The 19874-nt window shown below is 39.4% G+C and overlaps 3 protein-coding genes and 2 long non-coding RNA genes across 10 annotated transcripts; 1 reads left to right on the forward strand and 4 right to left on the reverse strand.

Moving 5' to 3' along the window:
- Positions 1-1871: 1871 nt before the first annotated feature.
- Positions 1872-5553, reverse strand: dynll2a (dynein, light chain, LC8-type 2a). 3 transcript variants are annotated; one of them, XM_079354932.1, is made up of 3 exons: positions 5366-5553; positions 4699-4852; positions 1872-3745 (listed from the first exon to the last, which is right to left on the reverse strand). In XM_079354932.1, exons 2-3 carry the CDS (start codon positions 4828-4830, stop codon positions 3608-3610), a joined length of 270 nt encoding a protein of 89 aa, XP_079211058.1. In that variant the 5' UTR covers positions 4831-4852; positions 5366-5553; the 3' UTR covers positions 1872-3607. The 3 variants fall into 3 exon arrangements, with proteins under 3 accessions (XP_079211058.1, XP_079211059.1, XP_079211057.1); XM_079354933.1 differs by having other exon boundaries at positions 4699-4896; XM_079354931.1 differs by having other exon boundaries at positions 4699-4855; positions 5366-5551.
- A 1466-nt stretch (positions 5554-7019) lies between these two features.
- srsf1a (serine and arginine rich splicing factor 1a) lies at positions 7020-9752 on the reverse strand. Its single transcript, XM_079353689.1, has 4 exons — positions 9360-9752; positions 8647-8825; positions 7866-8038; positions 7020-7694 (listed from the first exon to the last, which is right to left on the reverse strand). The coding sequence occupies exons 1-4, from the start codon at positions 9545-9547 to the stop codon at positions 7497-7499; spliced, it is 738 nt and encodes a 245-aa protein (XP_079209815.1). The 5' UTR covers positions 9548-9752; the 3' UTR covers positions 7020-7496.
- Positions 9753-9863: 111 nt separating this feature from the next.
- On the forward strand, positions 9864-17059 carry LOC306830300. 2 transcript variants are annotated; one of them, XR_013779950.1, is made up of 4 exons: positions 9864-10241; positions 11525-11668; positions 12000-12053; positions 17028-17059. It is a non-coding gene; the product is annotated as an uncharacterized lncRNA (long non-coding RNA). The 2 variants fall into 2 exon arrangements; XR_013779951.1 differs by lacking the exon at positions 17028-17059 and adding an exon at positions 16063-16510.
- On the reverse strand, positions 10831-14527 carry aldoca (aldolase C, fructose-bisphosphate, a). 2 transcript variants are annotated; one of them, XM_079353687.1, is made up of 9 exons: positions 13842-14527; positions 12989-13126; positions 12666-12877; positions 12435-12489; positions 12191-12351; positions 12007-12090; positions 11753-11927; positions 11463-11662; positions 10831-11365 (listed from the first exon to the last, which is right to left on the reverse strand). In XM_079353687.1, exons 2-9 carry the CDS (start codon positions 13098-13100, stop codon positions 11273-11275), a joined length of 1092 nt encoding a protein of 363 aa, XP_079209813.1. In that variant the 5' UTR covers positions 13101-13126; positions 13842-14527; the 3' UTR covers positions 10831-11272. The 2 variants fall into 2 exon arrangements, with proteins under 2 accessions (XP_079209813.1, XP_079209814.1); XM_079353688.1 differs by lacking the exon at positions 13842-14527 and having other exon boundaries at positions 12989-13824.
- On the reverse strand, positions 16523-19140 carry LOC306830302. Of its 2 annotated transcripts, none has more exons than XR_013779952.1 (6): positions 18957-19140; positions 18520-18576; positions 18048-18152; positions 17390-17479; positions 16927-17037; positions 16523-16841 (listed from the first exon to the last, which is right to left on the reverse strand). It is a non-coding gene; the product is annotated as an uncharacterized lncRNA (long non-coding RNA). The 2 variants fall into 2 exon arrangements; XR_013779953.1 differs by having other exon boundaries at positions 18520-18579.
- Between the last annotated feature and the right edge of the window lie 734 nt (positions 19141-19874).

The following is a 19874-nucleotide window of genomic DNA, read 5'->3' on the forward strand; positions in this document are numbered from 1 at the left end:
ATGCACTAAAGCCTTTGATAAACTTATTTTTAGAATTTAAGTGAATACAAATAAAAAACATGATTTAGTAAATTACTAAACACTGTTCACTGTTTCCTCATATCTTGCAGAGAAGTTCAGACTTGGACATCTCGTCTTACTTCTCTAAGACATTCTTTCACAAAAATGATTTCATGCTGTGATTTCATTTTGATATTTTATTTAATTTTTGTTCACTTTCTGTCTGTTGCTTTTATTGTCTCTTTGCTTTCATGGTCTGTTGTTTATATATAGGCCTATTATCTATGTCAGCCTGCCTCACTTTTTAGCTGAAAGTGAATCCCATGGATTTTTGGATCATCTCTGAGCTGCAAAACTAAAAGTATAAATAAGAATTGCAAAATGTATTTTTCTTTTTAGTGAAAGGGTTCCATTGACCTCCACAGGGTTTCTAATTTCACTCACTTTGACCTCAGTCTGTCTTTAGAAATAATTCATTAGTCACTTGTCCTTTAATTTGTCTGCTATCTCAGCTCTGCTGGCTATGTGTGCTCATGTTTCCACAGATTTTCACTTACAGACATTACTTAACTTCAGCAAACTGAAACCATTACTCAGTCGACACTGTTGTTACCTTTGTCAGTGAGAAGACAACTGTGGAACAGGGCCATAGAATTGAGCTCTTTCTGCGTTGCTACAGAAAAAAAAAACTAGATCTGTTATTTCCAGGGATAGAAGTGTAATGATTGATGAAAATGTAGCTGTATTACCCATCTATTCTCAAGAGTATATAATTAGAGTTTCATCAGTTCACATGAAGGTATTCATTGAAGTTAATGGACCTAAAGAAATACATCAACAATGATACTATTGAGATATATAACTATAGAGACAAAATTGTTTTAATGTATCTTTTAGTTTTTTAAAGAAGCAATTTTTCTTTCATTTTTCAGAAGACAGTGAATTTAACTCCCTTTGAAACTTTAAGGATAACGAGGCGACTTCAATTCATTTAGTCTGACTAAAAGTCCAAAACAACCATCTCTAAATCATTCCAAATAAAACGAGGCCTCTGGTTTGTGTAATCATTACAACAAAAAGTCCAAATCCCTGTGTACCTTTTGACTCACATGATGGCTAGATATTTCTATGCACTGTTAAGAAGTGCAAGTAATCATTTTCAGACCAAACGCAAAGTGCTTTGTTTAGTATTCTCTAATTCCTGACTGCTAGCCCTTAACCGTCACTTCCTTGGTTTGTAGCAAAGGACACGATTAAACTGTAATGAACAGAACCTATTATGTTGTCCAATAGTTTCACTCAACTTTCCTCAACCCAGTCTATTTCTGTTTGGTCTGTGTACAGTATCAGATACTGACGAGCAGAGCTCCAGATAACCAGAGATGGGGACAATTAATTCATCACCATTTCTTAATTTTTTGTGACATCAGGAGAATCTGAACACTGACAGGAATGTGTTACATCATGCCATCTACTTCCTCAAGTACCATTAACACTGAGGCAGAAATGTGTTGGGTTCACTTGTATCACAATGACTTACCATAGCGTGCCTTTGTTTGAATGGTTTGTATTTTGGCAGAAGTTTGCTTCACTTTTGGTATGCATACTAAAAAAACACATTACTAAAAATGTCAAAACAATGACCCTTCAGTGTTCTGCAAGAGCTCCATGTTTGTTAGGTCATAGTTTTTCTGTGCCATGCTGTATGGTTATTGACATGTTTTGTAATGTTTGATGTTTGTTGTCGTTCTGCTCGGGGCATTAAAGCTTTCCTTCATTCATTCAAGATGCCACTTTTGGTGTTTTAGAATCAACTTCTGTAAATGAAGCAATCAAATGTTCCCACTGACAAAATTAAAGGCCACAGTGTAGTAAGTCAACAATTAGTTTTATTGAATCGAGTTTGTACGATTTTGGTTCTGTAGCAACCTACTGGATAGTTTTAATGAAGTGCATTTGTACTCAAGCCAGTTACAGTAGAGAGCAACAACAGGCACACAGTTTGTGCAAATTTAACAGCATTGGAACGGCTCTTACATATACACAGCAAAAAATACATGCCAGAGGAAAACAATATTCAGTTCAGTTTACATTGACATTAGTTAGGAAGACTTCCTCAATCAATGCTAACACAGAGACACACAGTTCACCATAGTTGGATTATGGTAGAGAAAAAACCTAGAGTACGGTAGTCTTTAGAGAGTAATGTGTGGTTTAATCCAGTTTTACTAAATCCCTAAAGTTTAGCCTTCAAGAGAACACTTTTCGTCAGAACACACATTTACATTAAAATCTGTTATTACGTCGATGTGACAAAAATGAAGACCCCTAAATCAGGGTGCTAGAAAAATAAAATAACTGTTTGCTGTTTCCTTAGAAGTCGTGTCTCTGAATGCCTTTACTGTCCTGCATGTCTGGCAGTACACAAGTCATTCTGTCATAAAGGTTGTAGGGTTAATGCAACTTGAAAGTATCACAAGACAACACAACCATCTGAAACACATGGGTGTAGCTGGCCTTGGTAGAGCACACTGCAGATGATTCTATTCAAATCACTTTGCTTTTCCTGCTTTATAGCGATTGCGACAAAACACCACACGGGCTCAGTCCAGTATCTATACACTCTAAAGTTACTGGTAAATATCTTACTTAGCTTCAAAATCAGCTTTTGTTTCTGTCAAATGGTTACAGAAATGATGAGCTTCAAAACATGCAAAACACAGGATATTAGACTAAAATCTAGGTAGATGAGTCGAGAGATTTTGGTAACCAGTCTGTACCGTTATTACTGTACTCTTCCTTTACAGGCAAAGGTCTGAGTGTGTGTGAACTTCATTTTGTTCATCGTCCTTCACAGTGAAACTTTAAGAGCAGACAAACTAAAACAACCTTGATTTGCACTGCTTGTGTTTCCAAAATGTCAAACGTGTAGGATGTTGTGACATCTTTTTTGTTGTTGTTGTTGTGAAAACGGCTGCTGAAATTCACATCCGTTAGGCGACATTATTTTAAATTAAAAAATTCAAAGTTAAAGGTTTTGCGTATTAATCTATAACTGAAATATTTTCTACGTAAAATCCAGTCATAAAAAAATCTCATGCTTTACGTTCTTCTGGAGACCGAAGATGTGTCTTCGCAGATCTCTCTCTACTTTTTTTTGCCCCATTGATCGACTTCTTTTCATGATCAATGTAAAAATCACAATGATGGATAGTTAAGCTTTTGCCCGCTGTGATTTTACCGTCTAAACTGATAGATAAAGTCTTATAACAGGGCTGGCAATGCCATTTGTGAAGGAAAGCAGATGCACCACTACATTCTACAGCTTTCCTTTATTGTACAATCAAGGGCCACTTTGAAATCTTTCACAACCTAGAGTCTGAACAGCATAAACAAAAACTACTTCAGTTGCATTCAAATGGCAACTACCGAAAAGAAAACTTACTGTAACATACATATTAAATAGTGTATAGTCCATGCAAATGCGCACGGCCGGTTTTGCATCATTATGGTATGTCGTTAATTGTGTATGGGAGACATCAGCCACCAGTGCATTTCCGATCTAGGTTCAGGGAGAAAAACTCCTCAACACCGATCGGAAAACTTCTCAGCCAGACTTGAAGAGCAAGATGGCCACTTGGCCCAAATAGAAGTAAATGAAATGCTTTGTCTCGTGGGTGACGTAGCTGCCAAAGTTCCTCCCAACAATGCAGTGCCAGGTTGGGTTATACTTCTTATCAAACTCCTGGAAACATGGAAAGAGAGACAGTTACTAGTGAACACCAAAATTAAAATCCAGGATCAATGGGAAGAATCTACAAATCCTGCCTCATCATCTCTGCAAATAACTTACATTACATTGATCAATCTAATACAGAAAAGTGTACACAGGTCTTCTGTTTATTTCTAAGAAGCAACGGTCAAATATTTAAGGTACATATTTGATTTGACTGACAGCCGAAAATAATGTTAGGCTGAGGGTGACGTCAAAAACATCGTCATATCCTACAATTTCAGAATCTTAAAACCTGCCAGCATTAGGCTTTGAATCTAAAAAAAAAAAAAAAAGCTGAAACCATTCAGGTAATACAAATATGTTCATATTTTCCACTGCAGTTTGTCACAATTTGGTGCTTTTCAAGTTTAATACAAATACATTTGAAAAAGCAACAATTGATAACATAGGACAGAAAAAACCGACTGTCTATTGATTAAATTCAGAAACTATTTCTTAACTTAGACTTCTTTTTCATCTGTTTCATTTCAATGTCTCTGAGCTGCTTTGAAAGCTTTATTTTCCAGAAAAAAAGATTAACTTTGGTTCTTGTGCGTTTGTGCTGTAACATAAACTTAAAGCCCCCTGAAGAGCATCAACCAGTAATCTAAAAGACATCAGACAAACAAACTTTGTCTGTTTTATTCAGCCCATCATGTCAGGATAGTAGTGCACATATATATGGAAAAAAAACAAACACTTGTAATCCCAGTGCGTTTGGGGTGGATGGGCGTCATGAGTCATGACCATAGTAAAAAAAATAAATAAAACGAAAAAAAACTGGCTACTGTGATGAAACAACTGATGAAAAATTAACCTTAAAATTAAAATTGGATTGGCACTTGCAGATCATGTGTCTGTGACGTTTGCTTTACGCAAAGCTGCACTTGGATCCATCCATGCACCCTTCCTGTCCTCCTCACCTTCTTGATGTAGGCTGCGATGTCCTTCTCTATGTTGTACTTCTCCATGGCCTGGGTGGCACAGTCCACCGCGTCCTGCTGCATGTCCTCGGACATGTCTGCGTTCTTGATCACAGCTTTCCTGTCAGTCATGGTTGGAGGATGACGATGGTGACTGCTGAGAGAGAAACAGGAGCGCGGTCTCTCAGACGTACTGCACTGGAAATGAACACCGCACGTGGTTGATGATGGGGATGGTTAAGGCCAGCCGGATCTTCGCAAACATCAGTCATACGCAGGATATAGTCCATTTGACACCGCATTTTCTCTCATTTGAATGAATTCATAAACTCACCTAATGCTCGTTAATTTATGTCAAAATTCTTATCGACACGATGACTTGAGCGTTGCATAGATTGGCTGCGAAACTTGATACAGGTGGAGTTATATTACTTGGCAAAAATCACTTTCAGATGATAGCAGCTGCTGCATCAGATGAGCGAAAGTATCAAAGTATTTGTAGTGATCTGCTCAGGCTGCTGTTACTCACATCAATATGTATATATATTAGACAGCTGAAAACGATGAAGTGTAAGATTGTCATCACACATAATAGTAACTCGAATCTGAAATATGTCAAGACATGCAAGTCAAATCTGTTTCACACATCGAAAAGCATTAAACGTACCTTTTCAGAGACGACCGAAAAACTCCTCTTCTCCAGTGACAACCCTGTATTTGACACAGGTAGCGTGTAAAAAGGTGTTGGGTTGGAAGATGCGGCTAATTGCTTTTAAAGATTCACACAATAAGCATGTAGGCAGGTTGGCTCACTGCTGTGCTGCTCCAGAACGGGCCCCGCCCCCTCTGCTTGCATGCTGCTCTGTTATTGGTTGAGCCGCAGCCTCCTCGTGTGTTGCAAGCGTTTTTCTCCAGCTCCTGTCTGCCAGCATCTTATTTCATCCCACAATGCATCATTCACAGTATACACTGCCTGTGGGCTAAAAGGAAACGAGACCTTGGCAGTGGGAAGGTATCGTTTGGCTTTGTGTTCGGCTTTTTTCATCTATCACCGTCACAGCTGTTACACTGGAGATGTGAATACTAAACATGAACGCTGGTTCTGTTGGTCTCTTCTTATGGCTACAGCTGCAGTTTTTCCTTCCTTTGCTTTTTAGGTAATATACATCTATTCAATTCCTCTGTAGCGCTTTAATAAATGGACCAATTTAGTTCCAGTAGATGGCTGTCTACCAAGTCTAGTTCTGCTTAAGGTTTCCTTCTATAGTATGTAATAATTCTGCAAAGGGAGATCTTGACCTGATCCATATGTAAAGTCACGGAATCACCTTTATTCATTCACTCACTATGCCAAAAATATGAAATATTTTGTAAATCGTACGTGAGTATTTCGATGAGGTTTCAGAAAGAAAAAAAAAACAACTCAAATGTCCTTGTTTGAAAGACTTTTATTGAAAATGCTAAGAGAGAAAAAAGTAAGATTAAGCAAAGTTAAACATACAAACTACTCCCAAATAAAACCCCTTCCCAACCTCCCCAATTTTCAATTCCTTCATACCAGGCATCTACGACTCCATCCTTTGATCCAACTTCCTGGTCCTCAGTTTCGTTTTTCTTGTAAAATAAAGCCATTACCACTGAAAAACGTTAAAAGATTGGCAGGGCGGGGCCTAATAGAAAAAAAAAAAAGTTGCTCTGGGAATCCTTTTAATTAGTTCTGTAATCAAACTCATTTGAATCCTGGAAAACTGATCCCGTTCCGAGCATCCATCCTTGCCTATCCCTTTCCTAATCGATCCACTCATCCAGCTCCAAGGATTGGGATCCACTGAGCCACTCCTCCAATCAAAACCTTGAAATACCAGGAAGAAAATCAGAGGCAGACCGTTAGAATAAAATGTCAAGATTTTTGGGCCTAATTTGTTTTTCCATTTCAGCACTCAGATTCATGTAAAAAATGCCAACCACAAAAAAACAAAAACAAAAAACAAACTCCCTACAGTTATAACATTTTAAGTACGAAGTGGAAAGCTATGCAACAGAAGTAGTGATTCAGATTTTTACATTTGACAGCAAGGATTTTACATCACAACACTTGATCTAGGACTGCTGATTCTGTCACAGGCCAGAGTAGCAAGTTAAATGGTATATATATAACAAAGTATAGCACATATGGCTTTGTTAAACATAACATGCATGATATGGCAGTCCTATCACAACGTTCAATTTATGGAATATGAAGCGTACCATTGCCTCGACCTGATTGCTCCTCATTAAGATGTCCTATCCTGACCATACAAATGAAATGTGCTCCACAATCGTTTTATTCCAAATCACTTTAATCCTTCTCTTCAGATGTCTAAAGGAAGACACAAGGGTAAAATACAGTTAAGCATTGGGCTGTGTCCACCCCACAAATCCAATGATAGAAACTGCTTTTAAAATTTTTTACAAAACTGAACTCAATTTTCAATACTTGCAAAAACATTGAGTGCAGGTTAAAACAGCTCAACATTTTTGAAGTTCAGCACAGCAAAATTTCTATTGTTGCAAAAAAATTGAGACAGAGAGAAGAGAGAGGGCGAGAAAACAAACAGGACAAAGCAGCCGGAAAGGGGTAAGGGGCAACGGTGGGGGAGGATGAGTGGGGGTACTTCTACATACCAAGATCACCCACAAGGACATCAGGACAATGAAATGCGAAAATTAAAAAGCATTTGGTGACATCTGGATGAACTCAAAAGGTAAAAACAGGAGGGAGTACATCAAAAGGGCAACACATCAATGGTAGAAAGAGCTTAGGAACGGGAGCGAGAGCGGCTGTGACGAGGCGAGTAGCGGGGGGATCCTCTGCCACGGCCACGGGAGTTGCTGCGGCTGCGACTGGCGCTGCGACTGCGGCTCCTGCTGCGGCTGCCACGGCTTCGGGAGCGTGATCTTCCATAACTTGGGCTGCGGGGACCATCTAATTTCACACGAATGTAAGCAGTCTCTCCCTGGCGGACACAAGAGAACTTGACAGTGAAAAGACAACATCCTTCCTAACGTGGAAATACCATTGATGGAAAAGAGGGACCAGGTGTGCAAACGTAGCATTTCCTGAAGTACTCACCTGTACACAGCAAAGACACATTATCCATGACATTCGATCAAATCAGTGCACATACCTCATGTGAGCGGAATTTGGTGTTGTCCAGCTTTCGAACGGCATAGGTCATGTCTTCTTTGCGCACAAATTCTACAACTCCAGTTCCATCTCTGAAAACGTCGGCGTAGCACACGTCGCCCGCTTCACGCATGTGGTCCTTCAGGTCCTGCCAGCTGCCACTCTGAGGGAGCCCTGAAACAAAAAGGGGAAAATTATTTCAGCTGTCAAGCTGTCAACTATCCAGTTTATTCATTCATTTAGTGAGCATTTAGGAACAGCCAAGTTGTATAGTATGATATTACATATTGGTGATATGACAATACCAGGACAAGATGGATTTGTGTGTACACTTAGTTCAAATGGTAACATCTCCCACCTACATCATTGCCCTTCTGCAAACTGTAAATTAACAAATAAAGAAAGCTTTATCTCCATACAAAGTCATTTTACATCAGTGACAGCCCCAAATTCAAGCTTAATGTGATGGATGAAGGAACGGTCATTATGTTTCAGTATAACTCAAAACACGCCCACCTTTAAAGTGCTCCACAACTAACAGACTATTGCTCATAACTAGGACAAACACATTTCAAATACACTGAAGATACACTTTTAAGTGTAAACTTATAAGTGTAAGTACAAGCAGTGAGTGCATTTAAGTGAAGATACACCTTTAATAATATCTATATATATTGTATTCAGAAAGGTTTGTTCATTGTTACCCCGATTACATAATGTTTACATTACACAAGCTTCCTGTTAAAGGACCAAACAAATAGGTACATGGACTTCTTACTTACCTGACACTATGACCCTGTACTCAGAGCGTCTGGATGGAGGACCGTATCTGCCTCTGGGAGTTCCACTGATCCCACCGAAGCCGCCTCTTGAACCTCTGCCGCTCCGAGGAAACTCTACCCGCAGCCTGTAGCCGTCATAATCATAACCATCACGTCCATAGACTGCATCATCTGCATCCCTAGAACAGACAAGGGCATGCTTTACACGTTTAGGCTTAGAGGACAGTGAGCTGTAACAAACGCACAGATAATGACTGACTGACAGTCAGCCATGTTGGCGGCTAGCTTGAACTGGTTCAGAGTGAGTTGATAATCGGTCTTGCATACAAACTCGCACACATGTCAGGGAAATTCAAAACATCTTAAGGGGGGGGGGGGAATTGGTGCACATAGACGCCAAATAACAAAGGCACAACCCAAAGAGCTGTCCCTAGTGGCACAACTTAATGCTATTTACAAAGTAGGCACACGGCAGAGTGGGCGTTCTTGTTGTGCACAGGAACACACGAGTTATCAATAAGGAAGCGTTGCAGAAATAAATAAGATCGTCAGAATCAGTAACAGACAATCACAGCACCTTTTTTTTTAGTTATTACACCAGAAGTCCAGGTAACATTCGGAGCCCGCACGTTACAGGTCAAGCACGCGACTTGGTAAGCCTGGTAACAGGACTGATTTCGGCCTAACAAGCTAACGGCTAACTGGTACCTCACCTGGGGTCTTCAAATTCAATGAAGGCAAAAGGTGGCCCTCCTCTCCGGTTCTTCAGGTCAATGTCTCTAATCGTCCCGTATTTGTAGAACACATCTTCCACGTCTTTTGTCCGAATATCAGGGGGAAGATTCCCCACATATATCCGACAATCGTTGTTTCCAGCGGGGCCTCGAACAACACCAGACATCGCTGCAAAAGGCTCCCGAGATTCCTGAGTCAATACTTTTTTCTTTTTTTTAAGACACCGGCGGCTGGCTCTACAACACAGAAAGTAGACGACGAGAGCCTGCAAGTCGTCAAAATGAATACGTGAAATACGCGCCGTTTTTACTCTGCTATCCACTGACCATTTAGTCGGCAGACAATACTCCCCTACCTCTCCAGGACACGCGCGCGCCTCTGCTGAGGCATTCATGAATATCAGAAACACTACAGTGGTTCTCTGACTCATCCGCCTTACAAAGTAGTCCGCCAATTTAGCAGGTGTACTGGTGGTGGTAGTCAAGTTTGTTTTATTTGCGTTTGCCGCTTAATAACGCATACAAAAAAAGAGACATGTAACTGTGGGGTTAGGGTAAAAGAAGAAATAGGGAAAATGTACCAAATAGCTTTTTTTGCATGGGCCATAGTCACCATATCAGATGGAACAGCAAAGAAAAAAAGAAAGACGACAATAACACGTGTCTTTAAATTACGTCTGTTTATTCTTAAGATATTCTATTTATGAGATGTAATAAGCAGTGTCATTACCAGTCACCTTTTTCAATTCAACATTTACAGTGACTACAGGTAAATAATTATGCTAGTCGCCTACTTCAAATAAGGGTTGCTTCGGGAAAATCTACAATAGTCCATGGGACCACATACCAGGGGATAAAACAGTATGTTGTAAATAGGCCACTGGAATATTACTTGAATATTTTTCATGTCTAAGAATGTTCACACCAGGTTGAATGAGTTTGTTGTTTTATTAATGCTTACATTTTAACATCTCTAATGAAAATTCAACTATCAAAGACTACCATTCACAATGGCCACATGAACATACACAACATAAAAATCACATTGTGTTGTAATTACTCTCCCCAGGGCCAGCAGACACTTGACACTAATAGTGTTGCAATAATTGTAATTGTGCATGAGTTACCTCCATTTCTCTGGTTCTTGGTTAATGACAACCTGTTAAAGGCAATTGACTGTGATAATCTGGAGGACATCAAGCTATAGTTTGAATTAAAACCAGGCATTTGATATGAGACAGACTACTGGCTTCATTTAACGTTTACAATCAAACAGGTATTAGCTGACATTATGTTAGTGAAGAAGAAAATTCTTACTAACACTATTCTAACCCAGAAGTAAATAACTAGTTTATACGGGCTAAAATGATCACCCTTTTAATTGAACTGTCTAATTCTATCAAGGTTTAGGCCATTTGAAATGGAAGTGACCCACTTCCTAGAAAAAATGTTAGTATAGGCCAAGAGGTGTAATGCGTAAGTTAGCTGTTGCATAACTGTAGCTAGGTTAATGTGTTATAAAATATGTCATCTTAGCATGAATATAGTCCAAAGTTCTTCTGGATTTTTAACAGCCAATACGTTTAAATTAATTTTTTTCAAAACCCTGGGCATTGTGCAAGTAGGATCAATTCACGGAAAATTCAGTAATAATTAACGGTGCTGTCATACACTTGTGCAACCAGAGTTCAATCTACACATAGCAGGTGACTTATTTTATCACAAGTATTAAATGGTTGAAAGCTTTAGATTTGTAACTTAAAGAGCATACAGTAACAGAGTCATGACTGTCTGAATCCTTGAATAATTGTGTCTACTTCACAATTAATTCTTCTTATGGTAGCCAAATAGGAGAATACAATGCTACATGAAAGGTGCAATCTTAAAACTAATCAGTATGCATGGCAGGAACCATAGATGTGCTGGCCAGCCTCGCCATAGTGATCGCCAAGAGTGTATTTCCCCTGACATGCCAGACTGTTTGCCTGTAAGAAAAACATACAACAGAGGAAAGACTGGTTAGGGGGAACATAAAGGACCACATCAAATAATTCATATGTAGAAAATAAGTGGTTTACTTGCCTCTGCTCTCTTGATGAACTGCTCTGTGGCAGCTTTCTCATTCTCTTTGTGCCCTCTCCAAGCTCTTAGTGCAGATGCCTGCAGGGCTCGGCCGTAGGAGAACGTCAGGATCCAAGGTTTGGCTAGAGGGCAGTTGTTGATGGCATTAAGGTGGACAGAGGCTTCTTCCTCACTCTGCCCACCTGAGAGAAAAGCCACTCCTGCAGGTACAGAAAAAAACATTTTTAATTATTTATGCACTATTCATACACATTTGTAATATCTCCAGACTCCGCAGCCATGTGGCTAACCTGTAACTGCGGGGGGAACGGTACGACGCAAGGCTGTGACTGTAGCCATAGCAACCTCCTCTGGGCTGTACTTGGTGGGGCAGCTGTGTCCGGCAATGACCATGTTTGGTTTGAGTAGAGTGCCTTCAAGGTACACATGGTGGTCTGACATAGCCTTGTACACTGCAGACAGGACCTGAAAGACACAGAACTTTTCACAAGAGAGTCTGGAAAACTAAATTTATCTTATTCTGTTGTTCTTTTTTAGAACCCACTTTCTCAGTGATGTACTGGCTGCGTTTCAAGTCATGATCTCCATCAGGTAAAACCTCAGGCTCGATGATGGGTACAATACCATGCTGGTCAAGAAAGAAAGAAAGAAACAATACCGGTTCATGAGATGTGTAAAGATGTATAGAAGAGCCAGTCATGATACAATAATAAGCTCTGAGTTCTGACCTGTTGGCAAATACTGGAGTAGCGTGCAAGCACATTTGCATTTTCGGCGATTCCCAGTTTAGATGGATTGACATCACTAATCTTGAGAACACAGCGCCATTTTGCAAAGACGGCCCCATCTTTTTTATACTGAGCACAGCGCTCTGACAAACCATCGAGACCTGTGGAAGAAATAGACAAACCCTCCATATATTTTCTCTTTATATTAATTTTGCATCATCATTTGAGGTCATTTTAGTCCGACCCTGTGTGGTGGTTTCTCCAGAAGTTCCTGCAAGGGGCACAACACCTTTGTCAACCTAATGAACAGGAAATAGAGAAGTTAAACAATTAATGCTAAATCATTTACACAACATGAAGTCTACCCAGAATGCATTATGGTTATATTAAGATACAGATGTGATTAGAAAATACAATACAGTTTAACACAGAATCATACTCTTCATTTACTTTGTTTGTTACAACTTTGACACACCTTGATGCCGACCATGATGCCCCTGTCCCTGATCAATTTGACAAAGGGAACACCGTTATCAGTGTGTTGGTACAGCGTCTCATGGAAGAATATGACTCCTCCAATGCAACCATTGATGCGGTCGTCTGCACTGAAAAGAATCTGACGGAACTGTCTGCGGTTTTCCTCTGTGTTTTCCACGCCGACCTGTGCGAGCCGCTTAGCAATGCTGCCTGCAGGTCACATATTTCATTCTAGGTGTTAATAACTATTTGGCTTTATTAATTAATATCAATGACATCAACTTTTCTATAGTTTAGAGAAATAATGGAATGGTTACAGACCCACAGACTCGTCTGCAGCCAGGACGCCCTTCCCTGGAGAAACTATGCGTAGAGCAGTCTCATGCAGCTCCCTCTTCTGGGCCTCAGAAAGTGTAGGAAGGTGATGCGTCATCCTGAGTGACTGATTCCTTTCACCCTCTGGCAAGAGAAAAAGTGACCTTAAGATTGTATTATTCCCATTTTAAAAGATCCAAGGACATTTAACAAGACAATCAATTATATATTCAATATTCTAAGGGTTTCCTGCTCTCACATTACTAATTGGTACTAAACAGGTAGTTTAGCCAGTTAAGCGTATTGATGGGTATTAGTAACAACAGTTTAAGTAGTTGTCAAACCTGCTGAAAAATAAGCTTTACTGATGCAGTTTTTAAACATGAACCTCACCCAGTGCATGAATGACCATACACCACAAAACTAACAAGATGGCAAGATATACAAAAGATCAGAATGATTAGATTAAAGGGCTCGAAGCCCTTCGATTTAAGCAAATACTACCAGGAGTCTCATTTTGTCAATCCCAGGGGTGAAATCTAAGTGTTTGAAATAACACAAACAGGACAAATGAGGTGGTAAAAAGTTGCATGACAGACGTGAAAATACAAAACGACAGATGTGTCAATTCAGCCAAACACATTTTGTACAGCAAAAGTGGGAGGGAAGTTTATAGTTATTTCAAATAATCTACTAAGATCTACTTGACACACTAAGAATGACTAATTTACCATTTTAAAGTTCTGTTTACAACAAGCGGCAAATAATAGCTGGAAACTTTGTATTTAACGAGCATTTGTCACCTAAAGTCAGTTATGTAACCTTATTACTTAAAAAATAGGAAGGTGAACGTTCTTACCTGTCTGAATGTGTCTGTCTTACTGATGAGATGTACACTGACAGGGACTCTCTGTCATCTCTGGTTTGTATCCAGCTCTAACTATGTCACACCTCATAAGCCCCCACCCATGGGCGGTGCTTGTCAAACTCCCACCTTTGTCCCAAATGTAAAAAAAAAAAAAAAACCATTTTAATGAATATTGGTTTATTTAAATATTGTTTTTGTGTCCTATGGATGCTTCAACATGATTTCCCACTGATATGGTCACTTTTAATTAATTAATCACTCATCTTCTATAGTGGTGGTGTAAATTGGAAAACCTGTTTCCCTCTTATTATTAGTCACACCTCTAAACTGAATAATTGTATCCATTATGGTCCCATTTAATATTCGGGCCAATTGTGAAATATTAATGTATTCTGTCTGCTCCCTCATATCCCTATAGCAACCTAATTTGAGCAATTAACAACACCCCAAGGAAAGCTATTTTCATCATAATTAGTTTAATCGTGCCCTAAGGAAAGTTTCCATTCTCCTGGTAATTTTGGTCCGTAACCTAAATACACAAGGGAGCTTCACTCTTAGGGCAAATCATGTTCTTGGTGGCTTCCTTTTGTGAGCTTTAAAAACTGTGATGCGTCTCTTTAAACATAGGAATCTTAACTTAATGAAATTAAGCCCAAAAATGAGGCTGTAGCTTTATAGTTGTACACTATAATAACCCCCCCCCCCCCCCCCCCCCCCCCAATGTTTTACTCTTTTCACTTTGTGTGAATGTGTGCTGTTGGCCAATAGCTTACAAATATTTAGATGCAATCTTACACTGTATGATACATAATTTTAGTTCAGTTTACAATAAAAAGTCAATTGATGCTTTTCTGTAAGCTCAGGAGAAAAACTGGATCTTCCAATCAGGGCTAAACTGCTGTCTAATGGTGGTGATGCTAGCATGTGTTTGAATATTGATGTTAGCTGTTATCTAGCAAAGCCAAAGACTTACCAAATATTTTCTGTTCGCTTGAAATATTGTTTTCATTATCAATAGCACAGTGAGTCCTCTAAATTGAGGGTGTCTGACAATACTTCATGATTTCACTGCATCTTAATAAATGATGAGATAATTGATAGTGAAAAACTGGAGGGACACTTGGCTATATGTATGATTAAAAACATATTTGATATATGCTACTTCAAAACAGCTTATGTTAGCGATCAACCACTTACAATGTAATATAATGGTAGCCCAGAAGTAAATTCTTTGCAAACCAGTCTATTAATGATTTAGTGTCTTTCTTGTGCTGCTGCTATACATTGATTTGGTGAGGTCAAAGAGCTACAGCAACACTTGTAATATGAAGATCAACTTTATTAACAAATCAGACAGACATGTTTTGGCTTGAGGCACCTGCAAAGGTGGGCTGGTATGGTTTGTTGGCCAGGCCAATGAGCAGCAGCACATGGGGGTGAGGGGCGTGTCCAACAGGATGACACCACACCTAATCAATAAGGTGTATTCAAGGGAGGCATACAGGGATTTGGTAAAATGTATTAGGGCAGCTCAGCGTTCTTTCCGGGGACTTCTCTCTTCATCATTGTGTGTCAGTGTGCCTCTGACAACAGATATGGGTCACTGGACTGCCTGTCATCACACAGCCACAACACAGACATGATGGACCTGTCTAAGACAAGGGCCTGAGAGGGATCCAATGTCAGGAGGCAGCGGGAGGAGGAGGAGCTTGTGCACTTCCATTCAGGAGATACAGCTTTAAATAGATGCATGGCTCCAACAAGTATAGCAATTATACGTGACCGTCTCCTCAGGGACATTCTTTTTTCCTCTTCTCTATTACCTAATTAAAAATATTTAATCATGATACTTTATATGGTCCTCAATTTTCTGTCCTATTAAGGCTGTCCTAGATGGGTTCACATCTTCCCCTATAAATAGTTCGACCCAAGGCTGAAAGTTGGCCACAATGTATTTAGGTGCAACATTTGTATGAAAACAATTTACAGTGCCAGGGAGCAAATAGAGCAGTAGGACAAGTTTTCCTTACCGTGGTGTCTCTGATCCTACAGATGATTCATGCATACTTAATGTTTGAAGTTTATTGCTCTTTGTGTATGTGTGATAGGTGATTGTAAGAAAACAAGAAAAGGGATATAATATGAGCCTTATTCTAATTTACAGTATTTTCTTGTCAAACTATAGTTCTATTTTTTAAGTATTTATTTGCAGGTAGTGTATGTACGGTGGCCGGTAGGGGCCAAACGCTCAGCAACTTATGAAACCAGAAGCATTTAGAAAAATGCGTGGCAAATTCAGAAATACTGCAGCACATTTGTGTCTTTGCAGTTGTTTGGGAGGTTTGCATTTGCTTTTGAATGTGCAGCGTTTCAGCAATTGCCAAGCGTTAGACCTCTCCTGGCCACCCAAGTAATGTATACTCTTTACTTGTGATTAAATAAAAAAAAATTAAAAAGCAGTTGTGCGAGTGAGGAAGGACGTATTATGCCTTACAAAACCATTTATAAAAATAAGTATAAAAAAATACTTGGAATACTGCTAAAAATGTCAAATACCGGTGCATAAGTAAGCAAAATGGACCAAGTTGAACTAGTAGAGAAGAAATCTGTTAATTTACAGAGTGATAAATCATTTTAAAATAAATACATTTTTTAAAGTAGAGACATTCAGACACAAAGTCAGAGTGTAGTCTTATGCTTTACATGTCTGCTCTGTGTCTGGGCTCTGGTCCATGTCAACCAGACTAGTAGACTGTTCAGTAGGAGTTGTGGGAGAGCAAAGTATTCTATTACAGTCAAAGTGATAAATAGTCCAATGAAAGGCCTCTTATTGCTTTTGCTGCCCAGTTGGGATGAGTCCTGAGCGACAGGATGGCTTTCACAGGCTTTCTTTTGAAGAACAAGGGAGTCAAATGAAGTGCCCCTGAAGAAGGCCTGCATCTTAAAACACTCCAGGATACGAAGCCGCTTTGCTGGATTCTTGTACAATAACTGCATAAATTATAAAAGACAAAAAGATATGAAAGGATTTCATTCTGAGGGATGTAAAAGGTTGAAGAAAATCTAATGTACAAACCTTTGAGAGCAGAAAAGTCAGAGCAGAGCTGGAGGTCTTGGGTATGGCATATGGAAAATTGTTGACTTTGTTAAACATACTTTTGTGGTCTGGCTCTGCAGGAACTGGAAACTACAGAATTAAAGAACCACAATGACCAACTGTGGCTACAGAACTCATGCAGAGTTATATCTTGAGTTTATGTGCCTTCACCTCTACTGTCACCAGTGAGAACAACAAAATGCCAAGAGACCAACAGTCAGCACCATGGTCGTATGGACCAACACTTCAGGAGCTGTTCAGACAAAATGGGAAACTATTATAGTAGTACATCCCCCACGCATCCTATTCAAAAATGCTTCAACTGCCTCCAGTGGAGCAAACCACAGGTGAGCCTCTGATGCTTCTCGATCAAATAGCTGCAAAAACACTTTCACCAACACCATATTTTTTTCACATTTCAGAGAAGAAATAAAAATCTCACCCATGTATTGGATCGTGCCACATATGGTGAACAATCTTCCTCCTTGTTTTAGCCACCGGGAGAGTCCAAAGTCTGACAGACGAAGGTGACCTGAATCGAATTACACACTGACTTAGTTTGACACACTAACTAACTGTTTTTTTGTAAGTATTGAATTTCACATATCCTGCCTTCATTTGTCATCTATCTTTAAGGAGGACTTGTGCTTTTAAATATGTTAGTTTGTGTAAAATGGTGTTTCCACACACATACAAAACTCCTGAAAATATCCCACAATTACTGGGGTGAGCTGCATGTGTGAAAGTACAGTAAACTGACAAATTACTACTTAGACGGGGCTTTTCCCTGCCTGCCTACAAGTCGAGTGTGTAATGAAGCTGCAGCTTGTCAATATGTTCTTTCCACCATTTAGATGATGAAAAAATAATGTTTTTATTATTAAAAGCAAAAAAGTTAAATTGTTATATGAGATCTTAAATATAAAAAGTGATACCTTTAACTCCCTGTATACAATCCCTACGTTAGGTAGAAATCCTGAGAACAAAAAAACAACAAAAACAGAAAATGAGAATCTGCAGCAGGAAACCCTGTCGTCTCCACATATTATATTTGTAAATGCAAACTTTAATATGATGACCTATCTCTAATTAATACTTACCCAATGCACTGCCCAACTCTGCAGCAAAGAGCTGAGCCTCTTCCTCAAAGTTCCCCTTCAGTAACGAATATGCATACAAGTCTCCAACGTCACAGTAATCACACACTACAGAGGATAACATACATGCAAATTGGTGTTGGAGTCTTTTGAAGCAGCCACTGAGATAACACAATGTAACAAAGATGACCAAATCATACAGTATTTGCTAAACCCATGTTGCTGGGTAAAGAAAGAAAAATGATTAATTTGAACTCAAAACCATACATGCTTCTAAAATCTGCAGCCATACTGGACTTTACCCAGTACTCTCATTAGATGGCAGTGTACCTCTTCAATAGCCAATGCTGAGCTTTGTAAGGATGGCACAGTTTATATTACTGTGAGTAAACAAGGGAAAGACTTCTTCAGAAAGATCAAACAGAGAATCAGACTTTACCAACAGTAAACCTCTTAACTATTTATATTGACTTACTAATGAAGAGATGCTTTGTCTGCCAGCAGTCCTGCAGGTTGTGGATGAATTGAGCTGCTGCTGCAATTCAACGGCTATCACACACGCACACACACACACACACACACACACACACACACACACACACACACACACACACACACACACACACACAAACACACACACACACACACACACACACACACAGTTAAAGATGGACTGCACTAAGACTGCTACATTTAAGATCTCAATACCGTCTTGACTGCCTTAACTACCCTAAGACTAACTTTTATTCTCTCACATTTGATTCCTTACTGGATTAGCATATAATTCCCTTCCTGTTCTCCTGGAACCAGACTATCTGTGCATGACCGTGGACCCAACACTATCTAGTCCGTCCCTTCCACATTGGCTATACTGTTACTTTCCTGTGTGAGAAGTAATGTTTCATGGCTTACGATCCAGTCTGCTTGGCCTTTAGCTAGCACAAAGCCTGCATTGCACCAAACCCCCTTGCCTATCCCTGCTAGATGTGGGCCCACAATCCCCTCCAACTTCCTGCTACTCACAGACCAGCCCCCTTTTTGTATTGCACAGAAACCCAAACATCCAAGTGAGACTTACACTTGTTTTTATTGACAGATAAACAATTAGTCACAAAGCTAAGGGTACACTGGAAGCAATTGCTGTTTACGGCCAATTTTCAGAACTAAAAAACTTCAAAACTTTGATATGAAACAGTTAAGAACTGTAGTTAGCAATGCGTTGGGGGATACTCACCTTGAAGCAACAGGACAACGGCCCTAAACAGTATCATGATTTTTTAAATGATAGGACACTACAGTATTTTTGAAAAAGTGAGTGTTGCCTGGAGAACTTGGAGCGCTGTCAGTATGTGGTACGTTAGGCTGTTAGTATTTTCTTTCTGAAAATATGCTATATTTTTCCAGTTTTCTTTAGTAAAATACCAAAAGCCATGAACTCCTGAATGGAGAATTATTGGAGGATCATTAGTTAAAAATATTATGTTAAAAATATGTTCTACCACATACAGCCGGGGCCTTATATTTTGTCACCCTCCCACCCCAGACAGTTTTAGTATGCCACAGTCCAACAACCTTTATTTGTCGGACACCACTGCTTGAAATACAAATGATTTCAAAGGTACTTCAATACTGTGTTGTCTTTTTTAAAACATCGAAGAAAAAAAAACGTATTCGCACACAATAAGACATTTCAGGCAGCGTAAGAGCCCTGCACAGACTCATTTGTGCTACTGGTCAAAAGGTTATTGATGGACCAAAGTTAATAACTATTTTTGACAGCACTTTCTTGCATTCCTCGATAAGAGCGTCTATTTTATTTACATGCAGGGA

The sequence above is a fragment of the Symphodus melops genome (assembly GCF_947650265.1).
Source record: "Symphodus melops genome assembly, chromosome: 10".
In the NCBI taxonomy this organism is placed as follows: domain Eukaryota; kingdom Metazoa; phylum Chordata; class Actinopteri; order Labriformes; family Labridae; genus Symphodus; species Symphodus melops.